Genomic DNA, 24,968 nt, shown 5'->3' with positions numbered 1-24,968 from the left:
ATATGATTCCATTTCATATATAAAACATAATCTGTATAACCATCTACTATCGATGGACATTTGGGTTGTTTCCAGATTTTGACTATATAATGCTTTTCTGACCATCTTTGTATGTGTCTTGAAATAAAAATTTTATTTAACTTTAAACACAAAAATGTTATAAATCACATATGAATAGCAACATAAATTTTCAAAGGGTAAGCCAATACACAGATAAAGAAATAAGCCATCACTAACACCCAAGAATTCCCTGGTATGCATGGTAATTGTTGTAATGACTACTGAAGACTGCGCATGAAAAAACTTATAGAGGCTTGGGATGAAGTTATATTACTAAAAAGAATATTTGCTTTGCTTCTGTTAAAATAGGGGCAGATCACCTTAATCCAATCAGAGTTTCAATACTGGGTTTACATTTGTGTGAGGTCTGGTCTTTTTCCCAAGCACCATAACTCGCATGGTATAGAACTTCCGTGACTCCAACAGAAAGCATTGGGTATTTGCCAAGATCTGTCCTCTTTAGTAGCTAAAAAAAAAAAAAAAAAAAAAAAAATCACTTGACCCCTTAGCCCCATGACTGCTGCAAAACCTCTTCAGCTTCACTCAAGTCACTTCTTAATGCTCAGCATTTTAGCCTCTCACTACAAATCACTTACTAATTCATGGAAATTGCATTTGTTTTAAACAAAAGGTGGATAATTCTCTCATGACAGTATCACCCTGCTTTTTCCTCCTTCTTTTTATTTATAGTTACTAAATATTTAATGCCATAGCATACCAGGTTTCTTACTTTCCAGGTTAATATTCTTTCTCTCTGTACCTTTGCTCTCAGCCTTCTGTGATCAGCCCCACACTGTGACAGAGTTAGGTAGAGGTTCTGTGCTGTACTCAGGCTTTGATTAGAGAGAGCAGTTTCCAGCTTGAGTCACGCATGATGATAGTCATTGATTGTGCAGAAGTCATTGACCTACATAATGTTGACTGGAGCAGGCCAGGGATTTAACTTTTAACTAGGTAGCACACACTATTGGTAGGTTTACCTGCATATCGTTTCCATAACCTGTATGCTTGTAAGATAATCATTTCATGCCTAGTATATGGTACTCAAACTCTTGGTTTAAATGTACACCTAGAGAATTATTAAGGTAGCATTTTCTGATAGCACGAGCTTTCCAGCAAATGCCCATTTGATGTTCCATGCTATTTTATAAAGTACTGGTTTTATTTTTAAACAGTAAAAAAATACAAGCAGCAAAAACTACAGAAATGGCACATTTCAGAGATAAAGCAGTGTATGTGTGTATAAACAAAAGCTTGCCACCCATAAAATGTGAACAAGATAAAGGTAAAACCGTTTTCTGAAAGTAAGCCTCCAGGAAGTACTTGACATTTCCAAAAAGATGTTTGCCCTTTAATATCATCATTTGCTTTTCCCATCTGTTTTTTGGAGGTTGGAAGCTTCTTTGCAAGCTTCTTTTAGTTTTTTAGTTTTATTTATTTATTTTTTATTTTTTGGAAAGCTAAGGATTAGAAAGAAAAATGAGATGCTTTTCAGATAGACAAATGCCAGGATGACTACTTAAATTAATTCTAAGTAAAAATAGCTCTTCTCACATTTAATGCTTGTTTTTCTTTAAGACTTCAACTGCCACAGTAAACGTGGTGGTGACAGATGTCAATGACAATGCTCCAGTGTTTGATCCTTATCTGCCAAGAAATTTATCTGTGGTGGAGGAAGAAGCCAATGCCTTTGTGGGTCAAGTAAAAGTAAGTGGAATATTTATATAGATCTTATATGTATTTTTTCAAAGAGCGTAAGTTTATTACATTTTAATTCTGAAAAGAAACTCAGCTAATGTAATCTATTAAATGACTATGCTGGATATTCTTCAATACTTTAAAAAATGAATAATATTCTATATATTTTAATTAACTTTCAAGGATGCAGATTTACATTTTATAATTATTGTGTAATTTAAACATTGATTAATGTGATAGTATGCTAATTTAATACATATTTTCAGTTTCTGAATCAAAACATTTTACAGAAACATGTAATTAGGTATACTACTGGGTATGGATGTGGACATTTAGACCTCAAAAAATACATATATTTAGATTTTAACTCATTTCATTATGTAAATATTATCTTTAGAGTCTACCATGTGTGTCTAATATTTTGCACAAACCCCTTTTCCAGCACTCAGAAGGTTTACTCTTTGCGTATTCTTCTAAGTGCTTCTGGGACCTACCTGGACATATTAGCCAGTTTCTGTGGTTCATTTGATGAATAATTCCTTTATTGTTAAAGCAGAGACAGTACTTCCTCATTTCAGCCATTCTTGGTCTTAAACATAGTAATTGGTCTAGAAGTCACAGAGAAGAAAAATTTTGAGGAAGATGTGCACAATTTGAAGCATCAGCCTCAGATGAGGTGTTTATGTGGTCTCCAGGGAAGGAAAGAATCTTGCTTTAGTGAGGTGTGAGCCACCCAGATGTTCCAAACTCAGAGTTCAGGGTCCTACTCCTTCCCTCTGAAGTTTCTGCCTTTTCCGCAGAAGGCTTGCTGGTGCTTTGAAGTGAGCCTTCTCTACTGTTCTACTATTCTTGTAACCAGGCACAAGGTCTGCTTTTTAGTTTAATCTCCTTTAAACTGCAAAAGGAGAGGGTTGCTTTAAATGATGTTATAGAGATCTTGTGACGTTCACATCACGTCCTGAGATTTTCACTGACCAGTGTAAGCTTTTTTGAAAGTCATTTTTTTTCCCCTTCAAATCATTGACAATACTTACAACTACCAACTCCACGGTCATTATCATTATCATTGTCACTATCTCAGTCAAATTCTGGAAATACTGCATAAGGCATACATAATCTTATATGTTTATGCCATCCCAATTCACATAGGGAATAATCTTGGTCATTGGGATGTTATAAAATGCCAACTAGTCTTGATGCCAACTGGCCAACAAGCGATTCAACTCCAGCATCCCATCTGAAGGCTCTGCTCCCCACACCATAGTACCTCTGGTGTCCAGTGTCTTACTGTGGATTCTTCAACAGAAAATCTGGACACAAAATATTCATGTATAAATATTTTTTGAGAAGTACAGTTAACAGTGATAAGGAAGTGAGAAAGTGAGGCAAAGAAGAGAAGGCAACCAGTAGCAAGTTTGCTATTAAACCGGCTATCACGAGGAGAACTGAAATTTCGCTCCAAGGGCAAACTCTACAAAAAGATGCAAACTCATGCATCAAAGTTATCTCTCCTGATAATTGTAATTGTCCAGTTCCTGAGAAGTTATGGAACTAGAAAACATATACACTAAATCCTGAGAGTAATTAGCTGCAGTGTTGGGCAATGGGCTGCCAAGTTTTTGGATTTTCTTGCCTCCAGCAGAAGCAGGTAGTCAAATTCCCTCTGCAAAATCTGATAGAAGGGCACTGAGTCAGGCTGTAGATACTGATGGCAGCAGTGGCCCATCTGGAGCAGCCACTGCGAAGACACCAGCTACAACAGAGGAGGTATGACCAGGGCTACATGCTCTAGGGAGCCCGTGGGAGCAAGGAACAGGCAGAAACCTAACCCCCTTCCAAGTTGGAAGGGTGGGAGCCCTGCCATCCTGGGCGTAGCTCCAGCTGCCCAGCTGTGGCTGCAGACCTAGGCATCTCTGTGCTCTCGGGGACCCAGGAAGCTCCCCTACCCCCACAGAGTCGGAAGTACCTGTTCCCCCTGCCTGTTCTCTTCCAGCTCCTGGCAACCCTTCCAATTTTGAAGCAAAGTTGAGGCCGAGTCCAGTTGCTGTCATAACCAGGCTGGGTGTGTGCATGCTGGGGTTGGTGCTGACATGCCAGTCCCCAGCCACCTCAGCCTTCTGTGGACTTTGGGCACCAACGAGCATGGAAGGGAGGCCAAGAGGGGACAGAGGGCTGCTCACTGTGGGCCTGCAGGCACTCCTCCTCACAAACAGCCTGGGCGCCATGAACAACATGATTGATGGCAGCAGCAGACAGACAGGCTCCTGGGTGGAAAGCAGGAGGTCCCTGGTGAAGCCCCACCTTCAAACCAGGGATAGCCTGAAGCCTGGGGACCAGGCTATCAGTTCCGGTGGAGTCCATGGCCCGGAGTGAAAACGTACGGTGCTTTTTCCGGGCCTATCCATGGCCACCCGTGGACCAATCAGCATGTACTTCCTCCTTTCTGAGCCCATAGAAACCCTGGAGCCAGCCAGACACACAGACATCAAGACTACCAGCTGCAGAAGGGAGCTCCCGTCTTCCTGTCTCCTGGGACCACCTTCTGCAGAAAGGAACTACCGGTTCCAAGTCTTCTCTCTGCTGAGAGCTGCACACTCATGGGGGCAACCTGCCTATGAATAGAAGCTACACACTTCGGTCTCCCGAGAGCCGTCTGTCATTCAGTAAAGCTCCTTTACACGTTGTTAGCTCTCCAGCTGTCCGCGTACCTCATTCTTCCTGGAAGTGGGCCAAAAACCCTGGACTCACCAAATGGCACGAATGAAAGAGCTGTAACACAAACAGGGCTAAAACACTGCAGCCACCCTACTCACCATGTTGCGGACAACATAAAGGAGAGAAGACTGACGGCTCTTCAGGGAGCCCCTCATCCATACGCGGGTGCTCACAGCCGAAGCCGCTTGCCGTGTATTTGATTCAATCAAAGGCTTGCCGGGAGAGGGCGCCCGGAGTACCAGTCCCGCCACAGCAGTGAGCCTGCCTGGCTATGCACAGTGACAAGACCCCGCACTTGCTCACTCATGCACCCCTCGCTGCTCTGAGCCTGGCTTGCCCTGGGAAAGTGTGGGATTTCAGCCAGTAGCCTGAGCCAAGCACAGCCTGCCAGGTCAAGTGGGTGATACAAACACAGCTAGTCTGAGCAAAACTCGGGCAAAGGCGCCACCAGCCACAGAGGCTTCTGGCTGGAAAAGCAACACCCTTAGGATCCAGAGACAATAACGGGAGATGGAAGTTGGCCAAAGCATACCAAATGCTCTGAGGGACATGCATAGGGCACTGACAATTTTTGCTACACCAAGAAAACAAGGTAATAAGGTCTATAACAGGGGCATGTGCAAAAAATATCAGAAAAGAAGAAATGCTGAAGTTAACTCATGAAGGAAGAATACAGGTAAGAGGGAAGTTGAGAGGAGTTGGAATCTGTTAGGGAAAGTTAGTTGTATAAGTAAAGGCAGAGAGAAATGAGAGTGTGTTATAGAATAGTTACAATAAATAAGACATACCATGTCATAAACACTTTTCTATACCATGTTGTAGAAGGTGACGGAGGAACCACTAAAGCGTCTGAGATTCGGCAACATCAGATTTGTATTTTATAAAAATTATTCCTGATAGGCCAGACACGGTGGCTCACGCCTGTAATCCCAGCACTCTGGGAGGCCGAGGCAGGCAGATCATGAGGTCAGGAGATTGCGACCACCCTGGCTAACACAGTGAAACCCCATCTGTACTAAAAATACAAAAAAAAAAAAATTAGCCGGGCGTGGTGGTGGGCGCCTGTAGTCCCAGCTACTCAGGAGGCCGAGACAGGAGAATAGCCTGAACCCGGGAGCCGGAGCTTGCTGTAAGCCAAGACAGCACCACTGCACTCCAGCCTGGGCGACAGTGCCAGACTCCATCTTAAAAATAAATAAATAAATAAATAAAATAAAATAAAAATAAATAAATATACTCCTGATATATTGAAATGGGAGATTCTAAATCCAGAAGGCAGAACTAGAAGGCAATTGTAATAACCCAGGCATAATGAGGCTTGAACTAATGTAATAGTCTTAATTAATGCTTATTATATGTTACAGTTGTCAGTTTAAAATGCCACATTGCTGAAAACTGAAAAACTTCATTTAGTCATATATATATTAACTATTCAGTTAAAAACAGGCATTGAAATTATTTACAAAAATGATCTTTCCCATTTTCTTTATTTAGCTTGGAGAGATAAAGCCCATATGGAATATATAAGTAAAAACACACAAGTGGACATCAATGTGATGATTAACTTTTAGTTACATTTCTTTTCCTTTCTTTCTTTTTTTTTTTTTTTTCCACTTTTCCTAGTGATTCTTTGTTCTTGAAGGAATTATTGTGTTAACCTTTTTGTTGTCTCCTGGTTCTTAAATTTGATAAGAAATGGCCTCTATAATTTACTTCAGTTTTTAAAATTGAAATATGGACCTTAGCCTGGTCTTTAGGCAATAACTTGTTTTCATAAAAACTGAAATGATATTGAAAGTAAAAAAGAAGAGGAAAACATCCAAGGCAGGCTGCATCCAACTGATTCTGCACAGTGTAATGTTTATAGGATGGAATTTTGATGCTTATAATGGTCCTCTGTTGCTACCTAATGATAATTATATATTAATTTCACTAAATGACTCATGTTCTGCTTGTAAAATTTAATTTTAATTGTCATCAAAACCTATTAAGACTCACTTAAAACCAAGATACATATTGTTAATTACTATACTGAATTTGATTTACCAAATTTGTGTTTATATTCTATTAATATTTTAATATGAATAATCCAACATTTGAATTAAAATACTGAAGGGAGTTTTCATTTACTTTTTTTGTTTGTTTCTTGAGACAGAATCTCGCTCTTGTCGCCCAGGCTAAAGTGCAGTGGAGCGAACTTGGCTCACTGCAACCTGTGCCACCCACGTTCAAACTTCTCCTGCCTCGGCCCCCTGAGTAGCTGGGATTACAGGCACCCTCCACCATGCCCAGCAAATTTGTGTACTTTTAGTAGAGATGGGGCTATGCCATGTTGGCCAGGCTGATCTTGAACTTCTGACCTCAGGTGATCTGCCTGCCTTGGCCTCCCAAAGTGCTGGGATTACAGGCATGAGCCACCACAACCGGCCTCATTTACTTTTTAAAGGTAGTGTTGTAGTAACAAATAATAACTAAGGAATACTTTTGAAGCAAATTTATGGATTACACATAGCAAAAAGTTTTATCCAGCATATTAAAAAATAACCTACCCAGCAACAGTTTTTAATGTATATCTTTCTATTCACAAGGTATCATAATATACCTTGTGCGTTTAGAATTGAAAACTATGACAACATGTATGAAAAGATGTACTCAAAATAAAACCTAGTAAATACAGTAAGTATATACTCTATGTCAAGTGTCAAATGGGTGATATAAATTCTTTATCGCAAGGAAAAAGAGACATTATAATAGACTGAGATGGCCAGGTCAGGGTTCATGAGAAAAGCAGATTATTCCTGGTTCTTTTCAACTTATTATATAATTGTATATATAACAGACAACTGTAATATATAATTATCATTAAAAAAAGGAAATAAAAATATGAGCCAAAAAATGTAATACAAAATATAATCCAGCTGAAGAAGCAATTTGAGGACTCTAAGTCAATATTCTGACAATAATGGAAGTGCTGTTCAAAGGAGTTCTGGAAAAATTATTAAAAATATGTTGAGTTCAGATGGGGCCTAATGAAATAGTGAATGATATGAAGGCGTAGTCAGTGTAACATTTTGTTTAGTATTCCCCAGAGTATTTCACAGGAGACAGAATCTAGAGGATCTGTATGCCTATCTTGACTGTGGACCACAAGCATGCAAATAATTGATCTTTAGAATGGATCTTAGATATGAGAGGCCTCTTACTAGAGGCCTCATACTCAACTGCAGAACTCTCAGATGATCCCAAGTCTTTGGGGGAGCAGATGCCAGTAGAAGTCCCAAAATGCAGTCACATTCTGATCAAACCTGCAGGCCTGGTCGTGGACCCCACAAGTCTCAAAGGAGCAGGCATTTGCCACTTGGGAATATACAACCGCAGAGCATGATATAACTTCTGTGAAGGTCCATTCAGGCTTTAGATAGATTGACTCTAAGTCAGTCTCCTAATTCTGTGTCCAGCTTTCCAGTCACTTACCTTTAAAAGCCTGTTTTATACTGCAGTATGACTTCTAGACTCACCACACAGGGACTCCAGACTTCTCATCTTACCTAGCAACCCTCACCTCTTATGCTTCTTACATATTTTAATGAGAAGACAACTCCCTGGTCACTTGGTTCATCCTGTCACTAGATCACGTGACTCCATGAATCCAGACCCAGCATCCCAACAAGATAGAGAACTTAATGAAGAGCTTAAAATATAGACCATGGAATAAAACTACCTGAGTTCAAATTTGACTTGCCGAAATAACTAATGCAATCTTGGATAACTAATGTAGCTTTTCTGGGACTGGACTTCACTATCTGCAAAATGGAGATGATAATAGAATTCATCTCAAGTAGTGATTTGAAGGATTAATACATACATGTAATATATGTACAGGTTTAAAATAAGGAATGGAGCTAATATGCACTTCATTTGCATTATTATAATTATGTTAAATACTAAATAATTTATAAAGTATGACTAACTATGATATTATAGAAAGTAATGTTTTTTACAATACTATGAACTAAATGCAGACAATTGTTTATGATTTTTCGAAATACGGTAGTTGCACTCTTGCATTTCCCTAATATTACCATATTTAGAGAACATTTTAATGGAAGTACTGTTCTGAAGAAAGTATAAAATCTTAAATTGATAAATGATTCTCTTCTACTGCATCACTACAAACAATCATAGTCAGTCAGATTGTAAACAGCATTTATCCTTTTTAAGTGTATTAGCTGAAGCTTGGTCTTTGATAATAACAAATGTTCAAATCAACGCTTAGTATATGAACATATATATGTGTATAGTCACATTTGTAGGTTGTTTTAGAAATTTAAAGTAAATGAAAGAATATTTGTTATTATCAAAACAGAGCTCATGGTTGCAATCCTGATTTTTGTATTTTTCTTTATTCATCTTAAAATAAGTCCAGTTAGTGGGATATGTGGAGCTGACACTGAAAAAAGCATATTGGATAGACTGACAGCTATAATAAAAAATCAATAATAATGACTATCAATTTTTAAATTCTTACAATGTGTCATGAACTATTCTAAATGATTTCCATTGTACATATTTGAATTACTTTCAAATGTTTGATCTTAACCACTATACAGGATTCTCCAATAACCATGCTTCCTGTGACTTGCCCATACATATGTGAACTGAGAAAGTACAAACATGCATTAGCTGGCTATCAAAGTGTTTTTCCTGAAAAAGCAGCATCAGCGTCAGCATCATTACCAATGGGAACAGTTTCGAAATGCCAACTGCCATACTCTATACCACAGAGATTAAATCAGAAACGCTGATGTTGGGGCCAGAAATCTGTGTTTTAGCGAGCTCTGCCATTGATTCTGGTTTATACTAAACGTGGCATGCACAAACGCATGTGTATATTTAAGAAAGAGAGAAAGGAAAGGAGAGATAAAGAAATATTATGTGTTAGAGGAAAAATATAAAATTCTTGTATGTATTGTGTATTTACTTATTGTTATATAAGATAAATAGGGTAAAGCTGGGTCTGTTGTTGGGATTATGCATAATTATTATTGTTATTGTTATTGTGCATACTCCCAACAATAGACACAATTTAGCCTAAACTTGTTACTTTACATAGCAATAATAAATAAGTCAATTTCTTGTCAAATGTTCATGTTTAAAAGTGGTATAATCAAAATCATTTCTATTTGTAGCAAAATGAGTGGAAATGGAGGTTGTTATGTTAAGTAAAATAAGTCACGAATAGAAAGACAAATATCACATGTTCTCACTCATAGGCTGGAGCTGAAAAAGTTGTTCTCATGGAAATAGAGAGTAGACTGATAGACACCAGCAGCTGAGACGAGTGCTGGTGGTGGAGGATGGGGCTGATGAAGAAAGTTGTTACAAACATACTGTTAGAAGAAATAAGTTCTGGCCAGGCATGGTGGCTCATGCCTGTAATCCCAGCATTTTGGGAGGCCGAGGCGGGTGGATCATCTGAGGTTGGGAGTTCGAGACCAGCCAGACCAACATGGAGAAATCCCGTCTCTACTAAAAATAGAAAATTGGCCAGGCGTGGTGGCACATCCTTGTAATCCCAGCTACCCAGGAAGACTGAGGCAGGAGAATTGCTTGAACCCGGGAGGTGGAGGTTGCAGTGAGTCAAGATTGCACTGCTGCACTCCAGCCTGGGCAACAAGAGCAAAACTTGGTCTAAAAAATAAATAAATAAATATGTTTTAATGTTTGATAGCAGAGTAGGATGACTGATATGGTTTGGTTGTATCCCCACCCAAATCTCAAACTGTAGCTCCCATAATTCCCACATGTCGTGGAAAGGACCGGGTGGGAGGTGATTGAATCATCAGGGCAGGTCTTTCCCATGCTGTTCTTGTGATAGTGAGTAAGTCTCACAAGGTACGATGGTTTTATAAATGAGAGTTCCCCTGCATGCGCTCTCTTGACTACCACCATGTAAGCCAGGACTTTGCTGCTCATTTGCCTTCTGCCATGAAAGCAGGCCTCCTGAGGAATGTGAAACTGTGAGTCAATTAAACCTCTTTCCTTGATAAACTACCCAGTCTCGGTTATGTGTTTATTACCAGCATGAAAACATTCTAATACAATGAATTGGTACTAGTAGAGTGTGGTGCTGCTGGAAACAGACCCCAAAATGTGGAAGCAACCTTGGAACTGGGTAACAGGCCGGGGTTGGAACAGTTTGGAGGACTCAGAAGAAAATAGAAAAACGTGGGAACGTTTGGTACTTCCTAGAGACTTAGAGGGCTCTGAAGACAGGAAGATGAGGGAATATTTGGAACTTCATAGATAATTATTAAATGGTTTTGACCAAAATGCTGATAGTGATATGGACAATAAAGTCTAGGCTGAGGTAGTCTTAGATGGAGATGAGAAACTTGTTGGGAACTGGAGTTAAGGTCACTCTTGCTATGCAAAGAGATTGGTGGCATTTTGCCCCTGCCCTGGAAATCTGTGTAACTTTGAACTTGAAAGAGATGATTCAGGATGTCTAGCAGAAGAAACTTCTAAGTGGCAAAGTGTTCAAGAGAAAGCAGAACATAAAAGTTTGACAGATTTGCAGCCTGATGATGCAGTAGTAAAGAAAAACTCATTTTCTGAGGAGAAATTCAAACTAGCCATGGAAATTTGCATAAGTAATGAGGAGCCAAATGCTAATCACCAAGACAATGGGGAAAATGTCTCCAGGACATCTCAGAGACATCCATGGCAGCCCCTCCAATCACAGGCCCAGAGGCCTAGGAGGAAAAAGTGGCTTCCTGGGCTGGGTCCAGGACCCCTCTGCTGTGTGTATCCTCAGGACTTAGTGCCCTGTATCCCAGCCACTCTAGTCACAGCTAAAAGTGGTCAAGGTATAGCTCAGGCCGTGGCTTCAGAGGTTACAAGCCCCACGTCTTGGCAGCTTCCACGTGATGTTGATCCTGTGGGTGCAGAGAAGTCAATAACTGAAGTTTAGGAACCTCTGCCTAGATTTCAGAAGATGTATGGAAATGCCTGGATGTCCAGGCAGAGTTATGCTGCAGGGGCAGAGCCCTCATGGAGAACCTCTGCCAGGGTAGTTCAGAAAGGAAATGTAGGATGGGAGCCCCCACACAGAGTCCACACTTGGGCACTGCCTAGTGGATCTGTGAGAAGAGGGTCACTGTCCTCCAGTCCCCAGAATAGTAATCCACTGACAGCTTGCACTTTGGGCCTGGAAAGTCACAGATACTCAGCAGCAGCCCATGAGCCCGTGAAAACAGCCAGGAGTGGTAGCTTTACCCTGCAGAGCCACAGGGATGGAGCTGCTCAAGGCTGTGGAAGCAATTTCTCTAGCATCAGCATGACCTGGATATGACACATGGAGTCAAAGGAGATCATTTTGGAGCTTCGTGATTTGACTTCCCCATTGGATTTTGGACTTGCGTGAGGCCTGGACCCCTTTTATTTTGGCCAATTTCTCCCATTTGGAATGGGTATATTTACCCAATACCTGTATCCCCATTGTATCTAGGAAGTAACTAACTCACTTTTGATTTTGCAGACTCATAGGCAGAAGGAACTAGCTGTGTCTGAGATAAGACTTTGGAGTTGTATTGTTGAGTTAATGCTGAAATGAATTAAGATTTTGGGGACTTTCAGAGAGCATGATTGGTTTTGAAATGTGAGAACGTGGGATTTGGGAGGGGCTGGGGATGGTATGATATGGTTTGGCTGTGCCCTCATGGAAAATTTCAGTTGAATTATAATCCCCATGTGTCAAGGGATGGGCCAGGTGAAGATAATTGAATCATGGGGGCAGTTTTCCCCACCCTGTTCTCATGGTAGTGAATAAGTCTTTTAAGATCAATGGCTTTAAAAATGAGAGTTCCCCTGCACAAGCTCTCTCCTGCCGGCCATCATGTAAGGTGTCACTTTGCTCCTCATTCACATTCTGCCATGATTGTGAGGCCTTCCCAGCCATGTGGAACTGTGAGTCAATTAAACCTCTTTCTTTTACAAATTATCCAGTCTCAGATATGCCTTTTTTAGCAACATTAGAACAGACTGATACAGTGACTGTAGTTAGCAGCAATGTATTGTATATTTTCTTTTTTTTTTTTTTTTTTTTTTGTGAGACGGAGTCTTGCTCTGTCGCCCAGGCTGGAGTGCAGTGGCCGGATCTCAGCTCACTGCAAGCTCCGCCTCCCAGGTTTACGCCATTCTCCTGCCTCAGCCTCCGGAGTAGCTGGGACTACAGGCGCCCGCCACCTCGCCCGGCTAGTTTTTTGTATTTTTAGTAGAGACGGGGTTTCACCGTGTTAGCCAGGATGGTCTCGATCTCCTGACCTTGTGATCCGCTCGTCTCGGCCTCCCAAAGTGCTGGGATTACAGGCTTGAGCCACCGCGCCCGGCCTGTATTGTATATTTTCAAGTGGCTTGAAGAGAGAACTTGGAATGTCCTTACACAGAAATGGTAAATATTCTAGGTGATGGACTCCCCAAATTCCCTGATTTAATTTTTATACATTCCAGCAAAATATCACATGTACCCCATAAATATGTACATATATTATATATCAGTTAAAAATGGCATAATCCCAACAATAGACTTGGATATGCCTCTCAGAATCGTATTTATTCCTGAAAGCAAATTGAAGGATTTCCTGGGAATAATTTATGCTAATGTGTAACAGTCAGACAGATTAATCTGGTCTCATTGTAAACTTGATGTCATCAGATGTAGGAGATCATGATGCATAGTTCAACGTGGTTTCTGTCATTTTCATTTGTTTTCTCAACTAGTGTTTTGTGAAATTCAATCATCAGTCTGGGTTAGAAATCGAGAAGATAAAGATCTATTTCAGTAAATTCTATCTAAGATACATGATCATGAGGAAAACTTCTTTGTACATATTTAACATAATTCAGCATGAAAGAAAAAGAGGTGGTCTTTTACTTAAGCACACTTGTCACACTATATGCTTTAGTGCATTTCTGTATGTGAGACATGGGTGAATGGAGGTTGAGGGGAGGGAAGTGGAGGTAAGAAGGCTTTCAGCTAATATCAGAGGTGTCTAGCCTTCGTGGGAGTATCCCATTGAGGAGTTTGCTAAGGCTAGAATTCTCAAGTTTAAGTACTAAATTATTTATCTCAGTTTTTCATAGCAACCCTGGGCATAAATGCTTGCATAAATGCATTACAGAAGGCACACTTGGCAATGCTCCTGCCTGTTAAGATTAAACAATGTTCTCAGCATTGTATAATATAGAGTAAGCTGATTCCCAGTAAACTTCCATGTAATACCTTGTAGAAATTTTTCTACTGAACTGACTTCTTTGAGGTCTAGGTAACAAAAATAGAACTATAAGTCTACAACCTGTTTTTCCAGTTCTAAATAAGAGGCTGAATTTCTTTAACCTAAAACACAAAGGTATTCCCAATATGAGACCTGCATGCTAAATCTTAGCTAAGATATTGTAGGCATGTTTCTGTCTTAAGCACTTAAAGAAGTTTTAAAATCATTAGGAAACTACAATGTTTAGAAGAGTAGTGATATACTATTTTAAAAAATGATGTTTTCTTCAACTATACAATTTAATATTAAACAAAATAAATCTGAACTTCAGTGGCCTGACTCTGATTACTATAGTTGTTGTCTCCCTGTGTGGGGTTCTAAACATAAAATGAAGGTGGAGAGCATTATGGTGATTTCTTACTTTTTGTAGCTCAGTATGACACTCAACAGTGCCTGAAACTGTCATACTTCTTTTTTAAGTGAGCTGCAAGTGGGAAATTTTATGGGTTCTCTTTTTCAGCCAAACTATATAATGCAAACCCTGTAACTCATTCTGATAGCGAAAAAAAGCCCACACAATTTGAAGAATTGGTTATGTCGATGTTAACATGCTACATAATAATATTTACAATAGAAATAGGGGAGGGGGGAGGGGGGAGGGATTGCATTGGGGAGTTATACCTGATATAAATGATGAATTGATGGGTGCTGACGAGTTGACGGGTGCAGCACACCAACATGGCACATGTATACATATGTAACAAACCTGCACGTTATGCACATGTACCCTAGAACTTAAAGTATAATAATAAAAAAAAAAGAAAGTTACAATGAAGAAAAAAAAAAAAAAAAAAGAAATCTGCCTAATTTCTATGATTATTTTTGAAATGTGGTCATGTTTCAGATATTCAGTTAGCAGCTCATAAATAGATTAGAACATTTTATGAATATATTTTTACAATATTTGTTTAGGCCTACCCCTTTAGCAATGTTTAGTCTTAATATCAGCTATTAGAAAAATACACATTATAGTGTGTGTGTATGTGTGTGTGTGTGTAAATATTTATAGTTGTGAAATCTCAGCTATACAGTGAGTGATATCTGTGTCCACTTTAGGGTCACAAATGACCACTATACTGTTAAATGTTATCTTTATCTGAGTCACTTTACTTCTCTATTGGTATGGGATCTCTCTGTGTCTCTCTTTTTTCCTGAGACTGTACTACCAAGTTGCTGCTACTTTTCATGGTTGAGCACATCTAATTCTGTCTTCCCCTTATCTGTTTGCTCCTTAAACTTTGGATTTTGAAAGTATCATCTAAGTTGCCCTTTTGACTCTATGCATTCCTTTTGATCAGTTGCAATTACATTAAAGCTGACAGCTTTACTTACATTGAGATGCTCATTTTCCTTCTACTCCTTTAAGCTACAACCTCAAATAGACATATATCTGTAAAATGCTCACTTGAATTTCCTGAAAGCATCTAAATTTCAACATTTTTAAGATTGAAGACTTATTTTCATCTTCCCCAGAAAGGGCTCCTTCTGAATTCTGCAAGTCCAAAATCCAAGAGGGCAGTCGTTAAACCTTAAAGTTTCAAAATGACCTCCTTTGATTCCATGTCTCCCATTCAAGTCATGATGTTGCAAGAGTTACACCCCATAGCCATGGGAAGCTTTGACCCTGGGACTTTGGAGGGTACAGCCCCCCTCCTAACTACTTTCATGGGCTGCCATTGAGTGCTTGTGGCTTTTCTAGGCACATGGTACAAGTTGTAAGTGGATCTACCATTCTGATGTCTGGAGGATGGTGGCCCTCTTCTCACAGCTTCACAAGGCAGTGCCCCAGTGGGGACTCTGTGTGGAGGCTCTGACCATATGTTTCCTTTCTGCACTACCATAGCAGAGGTTCTCCATGAGGGCACCACTCCTATAGCAAACTCCTGCCTGGACATCCAGGCATTTCCGTATTTCCTCCGAAATCTAGGTGGAGGTTTCCAAACCTCAATTCTTGATTTCTGTGCACCCACAGGACCAACACCACATGTAAGCGGCCAAAGCGTAGGACTTGCACCCTCTGAAGCAACACCTGGAGCTATACAGTGGCCCATTTTAGCCACGGCTGGAGCTGAAGCAGGCAGGACATGGAGAACTATGTTCTGAGGCTGCATAGAGCAGGTGGGCCCTGGACCCGACCCATAAAACCATTTCTCTCCTAGGCCTCTGGGCCTATGATGGAAGGGATCCTGTGAAGGTCTCTGATATGCCCTGGAGACATTTTCTCCAATGTCTTGGTGATTAGCATTTGGTTCCATGTTATCTGTGCAAATTTCTGCAGCAGGCATGAATTTCTCCCAGAAAATGAGGTTTTATTTTCTATCACATCATCAGGCTGCAAATTTTCCAGACTTTAATGCTCTGTTTTCTCTTGAACCCTTTGGCACTTAGAAATTTCCACAGGATACCTTAAATCATCTCTTCCAAGTTTAAAGTTCCATAGGCATCTGGGGTAGGGGCAAAATGCGGCTAGTCTCCTTGCATAGCAAGAGCAACATTTACTCTATTTCCCAACAAGTTCGCCATCTTCATCTGAGACCACATCAGCTGGACTTCATTGTAGGTATCAATACCAGCATTTTGATTGAAGCCATTCAACAAGTCTCTAGGGAGTTCCAAACTTTCCTACTTTTTTCTGTCTTCTTCTGAGCCCTCCAAACTGTTCCAACCTTTGCCTGTTACCCAGTTCCAAATTTCCCTACACATTTTCAGGCATCTATACAGCAACCCTACTTTCTGTGGTACCAATGTACTAGTCTGTTCTCACAGTGCTAATAAAGACATACTTGAGACTGGGAAATTTACAAAGGGATGAGGTGTAATTGACTCACAGTTCAGCATGTCTGGGGAAGCCTCAGGAAACTTACAATCATGGTGGAAGGGGAAGCATATACATCCTTCTTTACATTATGGCAGGAGAAGAGAAATGCAGAGTGAAGGGACAGAAAAGATGCTTATGAAACATTAGATCTTGTGAAAACGCAATCACTGTTATGAGAACAGCATAGAGGTAACTGCTCCCATGATTCAGTTACCTCCAACCAGGTCCCTCCATGACATGTAGGGAACTACAATCAAGATGAGATTTGGGTGGGGACGCAGCCAAACCATATCAATACAGTTGATTAAAAAGCAGTGTTACAACACCAGAATCTCAGTGATGTAGCAAAAGTAGCACTAAGAGGAAAGTCTATAGTGCTACATACATATATCAAAAAGATAGAAATAACTCAAGTTAACACTCTATCATCATGCCTGGAAGATCTAGGGACAAACAAACAAACAAAACCCTTATATTTAGCAAAAGAGAACAAATAACTAGCATCAGAAAGAACTGAATTAAATTGAGGCCCCAAAATCTATATAAAGGATCAATGAACCAAAAGTTGGTTCTTCAAAAAGATGAACAAGAGTTATAGACCTATAGCTAGATTAACAAATAACAAGAGAGAAAATCCAACTAAGAACAAGCAGAAATGACAAAGACGGCATTACAATTAACTTCACAGAAATACAAAAGATCCTCAGGTGCTATTATGAACACATCTATGCACACAAACTAGAAAATGTAGATGAAATGGATAAATTCCTAGAAACACACAAGCTCCCATGATTGAATCAAGAAGAAATCAAAAGCCTGAACAGAAAAATAATGAGTTCTGAAATTAAATTAGTAATGAAAAATCTACCGATCAAAAAATGCCCTTGAAAGGATGGAATCACAGCCAAAATCTACCAGTATACAGAGATGGCACCAATCCTACTGAAACTATTCCAAAACTTCAAGGAGGAGGGACTCCACCCTAACTTGCTGTGTGAGCCCAACATTATTCTGATACTAAAATCTGGCAAATGCACAGTTAAAATGGAAAACTACAGGCCAATACCACTGATGAACAGAGATATAAAAATCTTCCACAAAATAGTACCTAACTGAATCTTGCAGCACACTGAAAAGTTATCTCAAAATGACAAAGCTGGGCACGGTGGCTCACACCTATAATCCCAGCACTTTGGGAAGCCGAGAAGGGTGGATCACAAGGTCAGGAGTTTGAGATCAGCCTGGTCAATATGATGAAACTCCATCTCTACTAAAAATACAAAAATTAGCCGGGCGTGGTGGCAGGCACCTATAGTGCCAGCTACTTGGGAGGCTGAGGCAGGAGAATCGCTTGAACCCAGGAGATGGAGCTTGCAGTGAGCCAAGGTTGTGCCACTGCACTCCAGTCTGGGTGACAGAGTGAGACTGTGTGTCCCAAAAAAAAAAAAAAAAAAAAATCATCACAATAGATTCAGAAAAAGCTTTTGTTAAAATCCAACATTCCCTCATGATAAAAACCCACAAGAAACTGGGCATTGAAAGAACATACCTCAAAATAATCAGATGCATCTATGGCAGATCCACAGCCAACATCATACTGAACATGAAAATGCTGAAAGTATTCACCTTGAGAACTAGAACGAGAGAAGGATGCCTACTCTAACCCCTCCTATTTAATATACTACCAGAAATCCTAGTTAGAGAAATCAGGCAAAGAAAAAAATAGAAGACATCCAAGTAGGAACAGAAGAAATCAAAGTATCTCTCCTCACTGCAATTATTATTCTATACCTAGAAAACTGAAGACTCCACCAAAAGGCTACTGAAACTGGTAACTTCAGTAAAGTTTTAGGATACAAAAATCAAGGTTAAAAAAAAAAAAAATCAGTGGCATTTCTATGCACAAATAACAGTCAAGCTGAGAGCTGAATCAAGTATGCAATTACATTTACGGTAGTCGCAAATGAAAATAAAATACCTAGGAATGCATCTAAATTTGGAAGTGGAAGATCTCTACAAGGAGACCTACAAAACACTGCTGAAAGAAATCACAGATGACACAAACAAATGGAAAAGCATTCCACGCTCATGGATTGGATACTGCCCACAGCAATCTATAGATTCAATGCTACTTCTATCAGACTATCAGTACCATTTAACTGAATTAGAAAATAAAAATAAAAAATAAAAAACTTCTGAAAATTATATGCAAACAAAAAGAATCTGAATAGCCAAAGCAGTCTTAAGCAAAAAGAACAAAGCCAAAGGCATCACATTATCCTACTTGAAACTATACTACAAGCCTACAGTAGTATAGGCTACACATAGACAGACACATAGATTAATGGAACAGAATGGAGACCCCAGAACTAAACTATTTGATTATCTATAAAGTCAACAAAAATAAGCAATCAGAAAAGGATTTCCTATTCAATAAATGTTGGGATAACTGGCTATCCATATGCAAAAGAATAAAACTGCACTCCTGTCTTTCAATATATATAAAAAGTATCTCAAGATGCACTAATCACTTATGTAAGATGCAAAACTATAAAAATCCTGGAAGAAAACCTAGGAAATATCATTCTGGACATCAGTCTTGGCAAAGAAGTTATGACTAAGTCTTGGAAACAATTGCCACAGAAACAAAAATTGATAAGTGGGACGTAATTAAACTAAGGAGCTTCTGCAAAGCAAAATAAACTATCAACAGAGTAAACAGACAGCCTACAGAATGGGAGAAAATATTTGCTAACTATGCAGCTTTTAAGTGTCTAATATCCTGATTCTATAAAGCACTTAAAATAATTCAACACACAAAAAAGAAATAAGCCCATTAAAAATTTGGCAAAAATAGGAACAGACACTTCTCAAAAGAAGACATACAAGCAGCCAACAAACAAATGAAAAAATGATCCACATCATAAATCATCAAGAAATGCATATCGAAACCAGAACAAGATGCCATCTCACACCAGCCAAAATGACTATTATTAAAAAGTCAAAAGATAACAGATGTTTGCAAAGGTGTGGGAAAAAGGGAATGCGTATACACTGTTGGTGGAAATGTAAATGTAGAAATCTCCAAACTGCTTTCTGCAGTGCCTGAACTAAAAACAGAACTACCACTTGAACCAGCATTCTTATAGCTGGGTATATACCCAAAGGAAAATACATCATTCTACCAAAAAGACACATGCACTTGTATTTTCATGACAGCAGTATTCACAATAACAAATTTATGGAATGAACCTAGATGCCCAACAATGGTGGATATGATAAAGAAAATATGGTACATATACAGCATGGAGTACTACACAGTTATGAAAAGTGAAATAATGTCATTTGCAGCAACATGAATACAGCTGGAGACCATTATTTTAAGTACATTAATGCAGGGACAGAAAACCGAATACCACATATTCTCAGATGTAAGTGGGACTGAAACATTGTGTACACATAGACATAAAGCTGGGAACAATAAACACTAGAGACTACTAGAGAAGGGACTGGGGGAGGGGCACAAGGGATGAAAACTGAAGAACACTACCTATTGGGTACTATGCTCACTACATAGGCGATAGAATTATTAGTACCCCAGATGTCAGCATCACATGATACGCCTTTCTATGAAACCTACACATGTACCATCCATGAATCTAAATCAAAGTTGAAATGAAAAAATAGAACAAAATTATTATCCCCCCCCCCCCCACACACACACACACACAGCAGTGTGAATGCAAAGAACAATTGAAATTTATAGTTGGTACTGGAGAAAATAGAGCATCTCTTTACCCACTCATGGTACAGGCAATGATAAAGAAGGCGTTTCCTAGGTGTAAAAACTACATGGAATAAAAGTATAACAGACATGCTACCAGCCTGTTTGGTCATGTACTTGAAATTGTGTTTTCCATTTCCCCATTTAAATTATATACTCCATTTAAATTATTTAATATATATCCAGGAAGAAATACCAAGAAATTTTGCCTCACAAACCACTGCTACATCTATCTAGCTGTATATTTTAATGCTACATTACTTATTTATGAGATCCTACTTTATACAAATTGCACTTCTGTTTTATATACTGATGAAAATTCATGACCTATTCACTTCAGTTCAGTTTTCCTTCTCTACAAATATTATAACTCACTACAATTACTTACATGGACTTTATTGCCTACCTGAGGAATAAGCTTGGCAACCAACTTGGTTTTACAGAAAGAAGTCCATCTATAACCAGAGATTTTTATTAAGACCAACTCTTGTCCTTTAAACGTTAAGAAAAAAAATGTAATATACATAAAGTGATTTAAAGATAAATGTACAATTTAGTATATTATTATAAAGTAAACATAAATGTAAGTCCAAATCAGGTATAGAATGCATCACCGGAAAATCCTTCTTCATGCTCCTTCTCAAGCACAATTGCTTTCCTCCACCTAGAGTTAACCACTATGCTAATTTCCTGGGTTTTTCTTTTGTTGTTGCAGATTTACCATCTAAGTAAGCATTCATAAACATTATAGTTTAGTCTTTTTTCGAAATCTATAAACAGAATTGTAGAGTGTGTGTGCATTAGTATCTGTCTTCTTTCATTCATGTTTAACTTTTTACTATTCAGCCACATTTCTACCTGTTCATTCATTTATTTGCTGTTTGTGTCTATGCCACAGTTTATTTTCACATTCTCATATTGATGAGTATTTGAGAGCTCTCCAGTTTGAGGACGTTATCTTCAGTGCTGCTGTGAATATGTTTATATCATTTCTCCTGGCACTCATGTGCCTGAGTTTCTCTATGTTATGAACATGTGTCTATTCAATTTTGCTGGAAATGCAAAATTGTTTTCCACAGTAACTATTCCAAGAATTGTATGTGAGAGTTGGTCATGGTTCCTATCTGTGTGCTTGGTATGTCAGTCTTTCTAATTTGAGCCACCTGTTACAGTTTTAGTGATATCACATTATGGTCATGATTAGCATTTTGCTAATGACATTGAGAATCTTTTCATATATTTACTTACTATTTTGAATTTCATCTTTTCCAAAATGCCTATTTGAGTTTCTTATCTATTTATCTATTGGAGTGCCAATGTGTTTTCTTCTTGAATGTTCTTTTTTATCTTGGGAGTTCTTTGTTTATTATGTGTTTCAAAAATTTCTCCCATTCTGGAGCTTCCATTTCAATTCCTGCAAGGTATCTTTTGACACATAGATTTCAATTTTAAGATTATCAAATTTATCCATCATTTTGTAAGTGTTAGTATTCTTTTGGCCTTGCTTAAAAAATAGCCTACTTCCTCAGGTCATGAAGGACCTGCTTTTTAAAGATTTATTGTTTTGTTATTTGTAATAGGTTTATCATCTGAAATGATTTTTGTGTATGGAGTGGGGTAGGAGTATAATTTGTTTTCTTCTATATGACTATATTTTTTCCCACTAACTCGCAATACATATTATCATAAATCCCATATACGTGTGTGAGGGTTTGTTTCTGGGTTCTCTATTCTATTGTATTGGTTTATTAGTCTAGTCTTGCAGCAATAGCACACTGTCTCAATTATAGTAATGTTACATATAGTCTTGATACCTAGTAGAGCAAGCTCTCTCATCTTTTTCATCAAGTTTTAGCTATTTTCATAGGTGTAGTGAATTCTTTCTGTACTTTGTGATTTGTTGGCATAAAGTGTGAATAATTTCTACTGATTAACCATAAATATTGGTTTAATGGGACCCTTACTATGTCGTCTCAGTGAAAACATCACCTCGGTCTTCAGAAAACCAGGATCTCTAGTACAGCAGAGCCTAGCTTTGCAAGGACAAAAGTATGCCTTTCCCAAATGGGTTAGTCAAGATAATGATGAGAGAGGCCATTCCAACCCTGAACCCTTGATTTGTCATTTCCATCTAGCCTTTTTATCAAGAAAAATGTACCATACAATGGTCATTCCTTCTGTGGCCCTGAAAAACTTCTTTCCCAAATTTGTCCTTAGTTGTATCTTTAGGAGGCTTTTCCAGCATTCTACTAGGTCAGCAGTTCTGGGTGGTACTATATATTTGTGCCAACAGATCCAGTGGTCCTATGCATATAATTGCACCTAACTTTGTCATGACATGAACTTCTTGGTTGGAATTGATGTTACGTGCAATTTTCTGGACAAAGTCAGAATAGTCAATGCCCGCAGCTATTAATATTGGCCAAATCACTGAAGGAATAAAAAAGCAATTCATACTTCAAATATGTATTAATCACAGGAAAGAACACAAGATGAGGCTTTGGTTTACTTGATTTTAATGTTTTTAGATTATATAAATCCAGCAATAGCCTTCTTGGCTGCCTTTCTGTCTTTGATTTGGGAACAACATGGTTGGTTAGCCATCCTCATAGATCTTTGCACTTTATAGCAGCTTATTTGACATTGTTTTTTTGCTGATTGCTATGATACATTTCATCCATCTGCCTCTGATATTTGACTATTTCCAGCTGGGTTCTGAAGCCAGAATTCTTCCACTCACATTGACACTAAGGAACACAAGTTTCATAGCAACGTTCACTACCCTCTGACCTGGTGAGGAGAGCCATCACTGAACTTCTTGATGATACCAGAGCACCTCTTGTTGCACCTTTCTATATTGCTTCAGAATTGGGAATGTTACTTAGGCCGTCCTGAGGGACAGAACTAATAGATGGTTTCTCTGGTCATACATAAGAAATCCATGCTAAAATGCCCACTTATTTGTGCCTTTAACTTCAAATCCCTGTCCAAGCATTTTCACTACCTAAACCTTGTTTATTATAGGCCACTGTTTTTTACAAGCTTTGGGGAATAATCCAGCAGTGCCTTAGAATCAACTCCATGTGTCCTGGACACAATTATGACAAAGTATCTCCGTACCACTAAACTCTTGTTAAGATGTATTTTTCTCCCTTCAACCCCTTCCAGCATAATCAAGATCTATTCTCAGTCATGTCCTCCTAGTGCTGCCAATACCTTAAGGCATATCCTGCTGTTCTTTTTGGTGAATAATCCTTTTCTACTCATAGCAGGGACAGTTAGAACATGTTGCAACTTGACTTTAGTTATTGGTGCAAAAGCAATGCAAGGATGTAGGTAGAGAGGACATCTATCATCTTTCTTCCAAGATGGTAAGGTATCTAATTCAGATGAAGTCATTACCTGATCTCCAGGTGAGGGATACTGTTCTCATTTGCCCAGACCAGCTCTCCTTTCCTGCCAGTACTGGTGTGGAAGACTTGTCAGGGAGCTGATTGCATCTTTCTTTGTAATTATGTCTTGAGGCCAGGGGTGGTGGCTCACCTGTATCTCACCACTTTGGGAGGCGGGTGGATTGCTTGAGCCCAAGAGTTTGAGACCAGCTTGAGCAACATGGCAAATCTCTGTCTGTACAAAAAAATACAAAAATTAGCCAGGCGTGTTGGTGCATACCTGTAGTCCCAGCTACTCAGGAGGTGAGAGGATCACCTGAGCTAGGAAAGTCAAGGCTGCAGTGAGCTGTGGTTGTGCCACTGCACTCCAGCCTGGGAAATGGGAATGAGACCTTGTCTCAAAAAACAAAACAAACAACAACAACAAAAAAAAAAAAAAAAGGAAAGAAAGAGAAAAAGAGAGAGAGCAGACTGTAATTACGTCTTGAGCATGATTTTGAGTACAGTCTGTCATTGTCTGTGGATATGAAACTTCTTTAAATGTGCTAATAGAGGTCTATGGTTTTTACTCTTTACCTCTGAATTGATACTGCTAGTTCTGAGCTTCATTTTTTTTTAACACCTTTATTATATTTAGCAACCAATCAACTCTGTTCGTTTTATGAATTAATGTTCACCTGTAAATCTGAAATTATACAGATATGGCATTAAACCAGGCTCCCCATTCCCCCATATACCGTATCAGTTCATCTCAGGTGAAGGCTTCATATGAATCATGACTTACTCTGAATTCCTGTACAGTAGGAATGCCATTTGGCCAGCAAATTAGCAAATTCCAAAATGTCATCTTAAATATCTGCTTCCTAGGACCACTTCTGATTCTTGCATTATCAGCAAATCCCTCTGAAACATATTCCAAAGGCAGGTACTCCTCACCTGTTCTAAACCACAATCATTTCTCCCCTAGATTATGTTAATAGTTTCTTACTTTTTGACCTGTGCTACCCCTTTTACAGTCAATTTCTGCACTACAGCAACAGTGATATTTTAAAAATGCAAATTAGATGACACCATTATGCCACTCAGACCTTTCAGTGGATACTCATTGTATCAGAACAGAATCCAAACTCCTTTTTTGTAGCCTTCATATCTCCACATGACTTGGC

The 24,968-nt window shown here is 38.9% G+C and overlaps 1 protein-coding gene across 1 annotated transcript in view; it reads left to right on the top strand.

Moving 5' to 3' along the window:
- PCDH15 (protocadherin related 15) overlaps nt 1-24,968 on the top strand; it is a 791,018-nt gene that overhangs the window by 523,754 nt on the left and 242,296 nt on the right. Inside the window, exon 17 of the mRNA XM_026454840.1 lies at nt 1,639-1,767. Within this exon, the coding sequence (XP_026310625.1) occupies nt 1,639-1,767 (129 nt within the window). The remainder of the gene's footprint in view (nt 1-1,638; nt 1,768-24,968) is intronic.

This window comes from Piliocolobus tephrosceles, chromosome 9, assembly GCF_002776525.5.
Source record: "Piliocolobus tephrosceles isolate RC106 chromosome 9, ASM277652v3, whole genome shotgun sequence".
NCBI classification, from domain to species: Eukaryota; Metazoa; Chordata; class Mammalia; order Primates; family Cercopithecidae; genus Piliocolobus; species Piliocolobus tephrosceles.
This window is presented reverse-complemented; position numbering and strand designations above follow the sequence as displayed.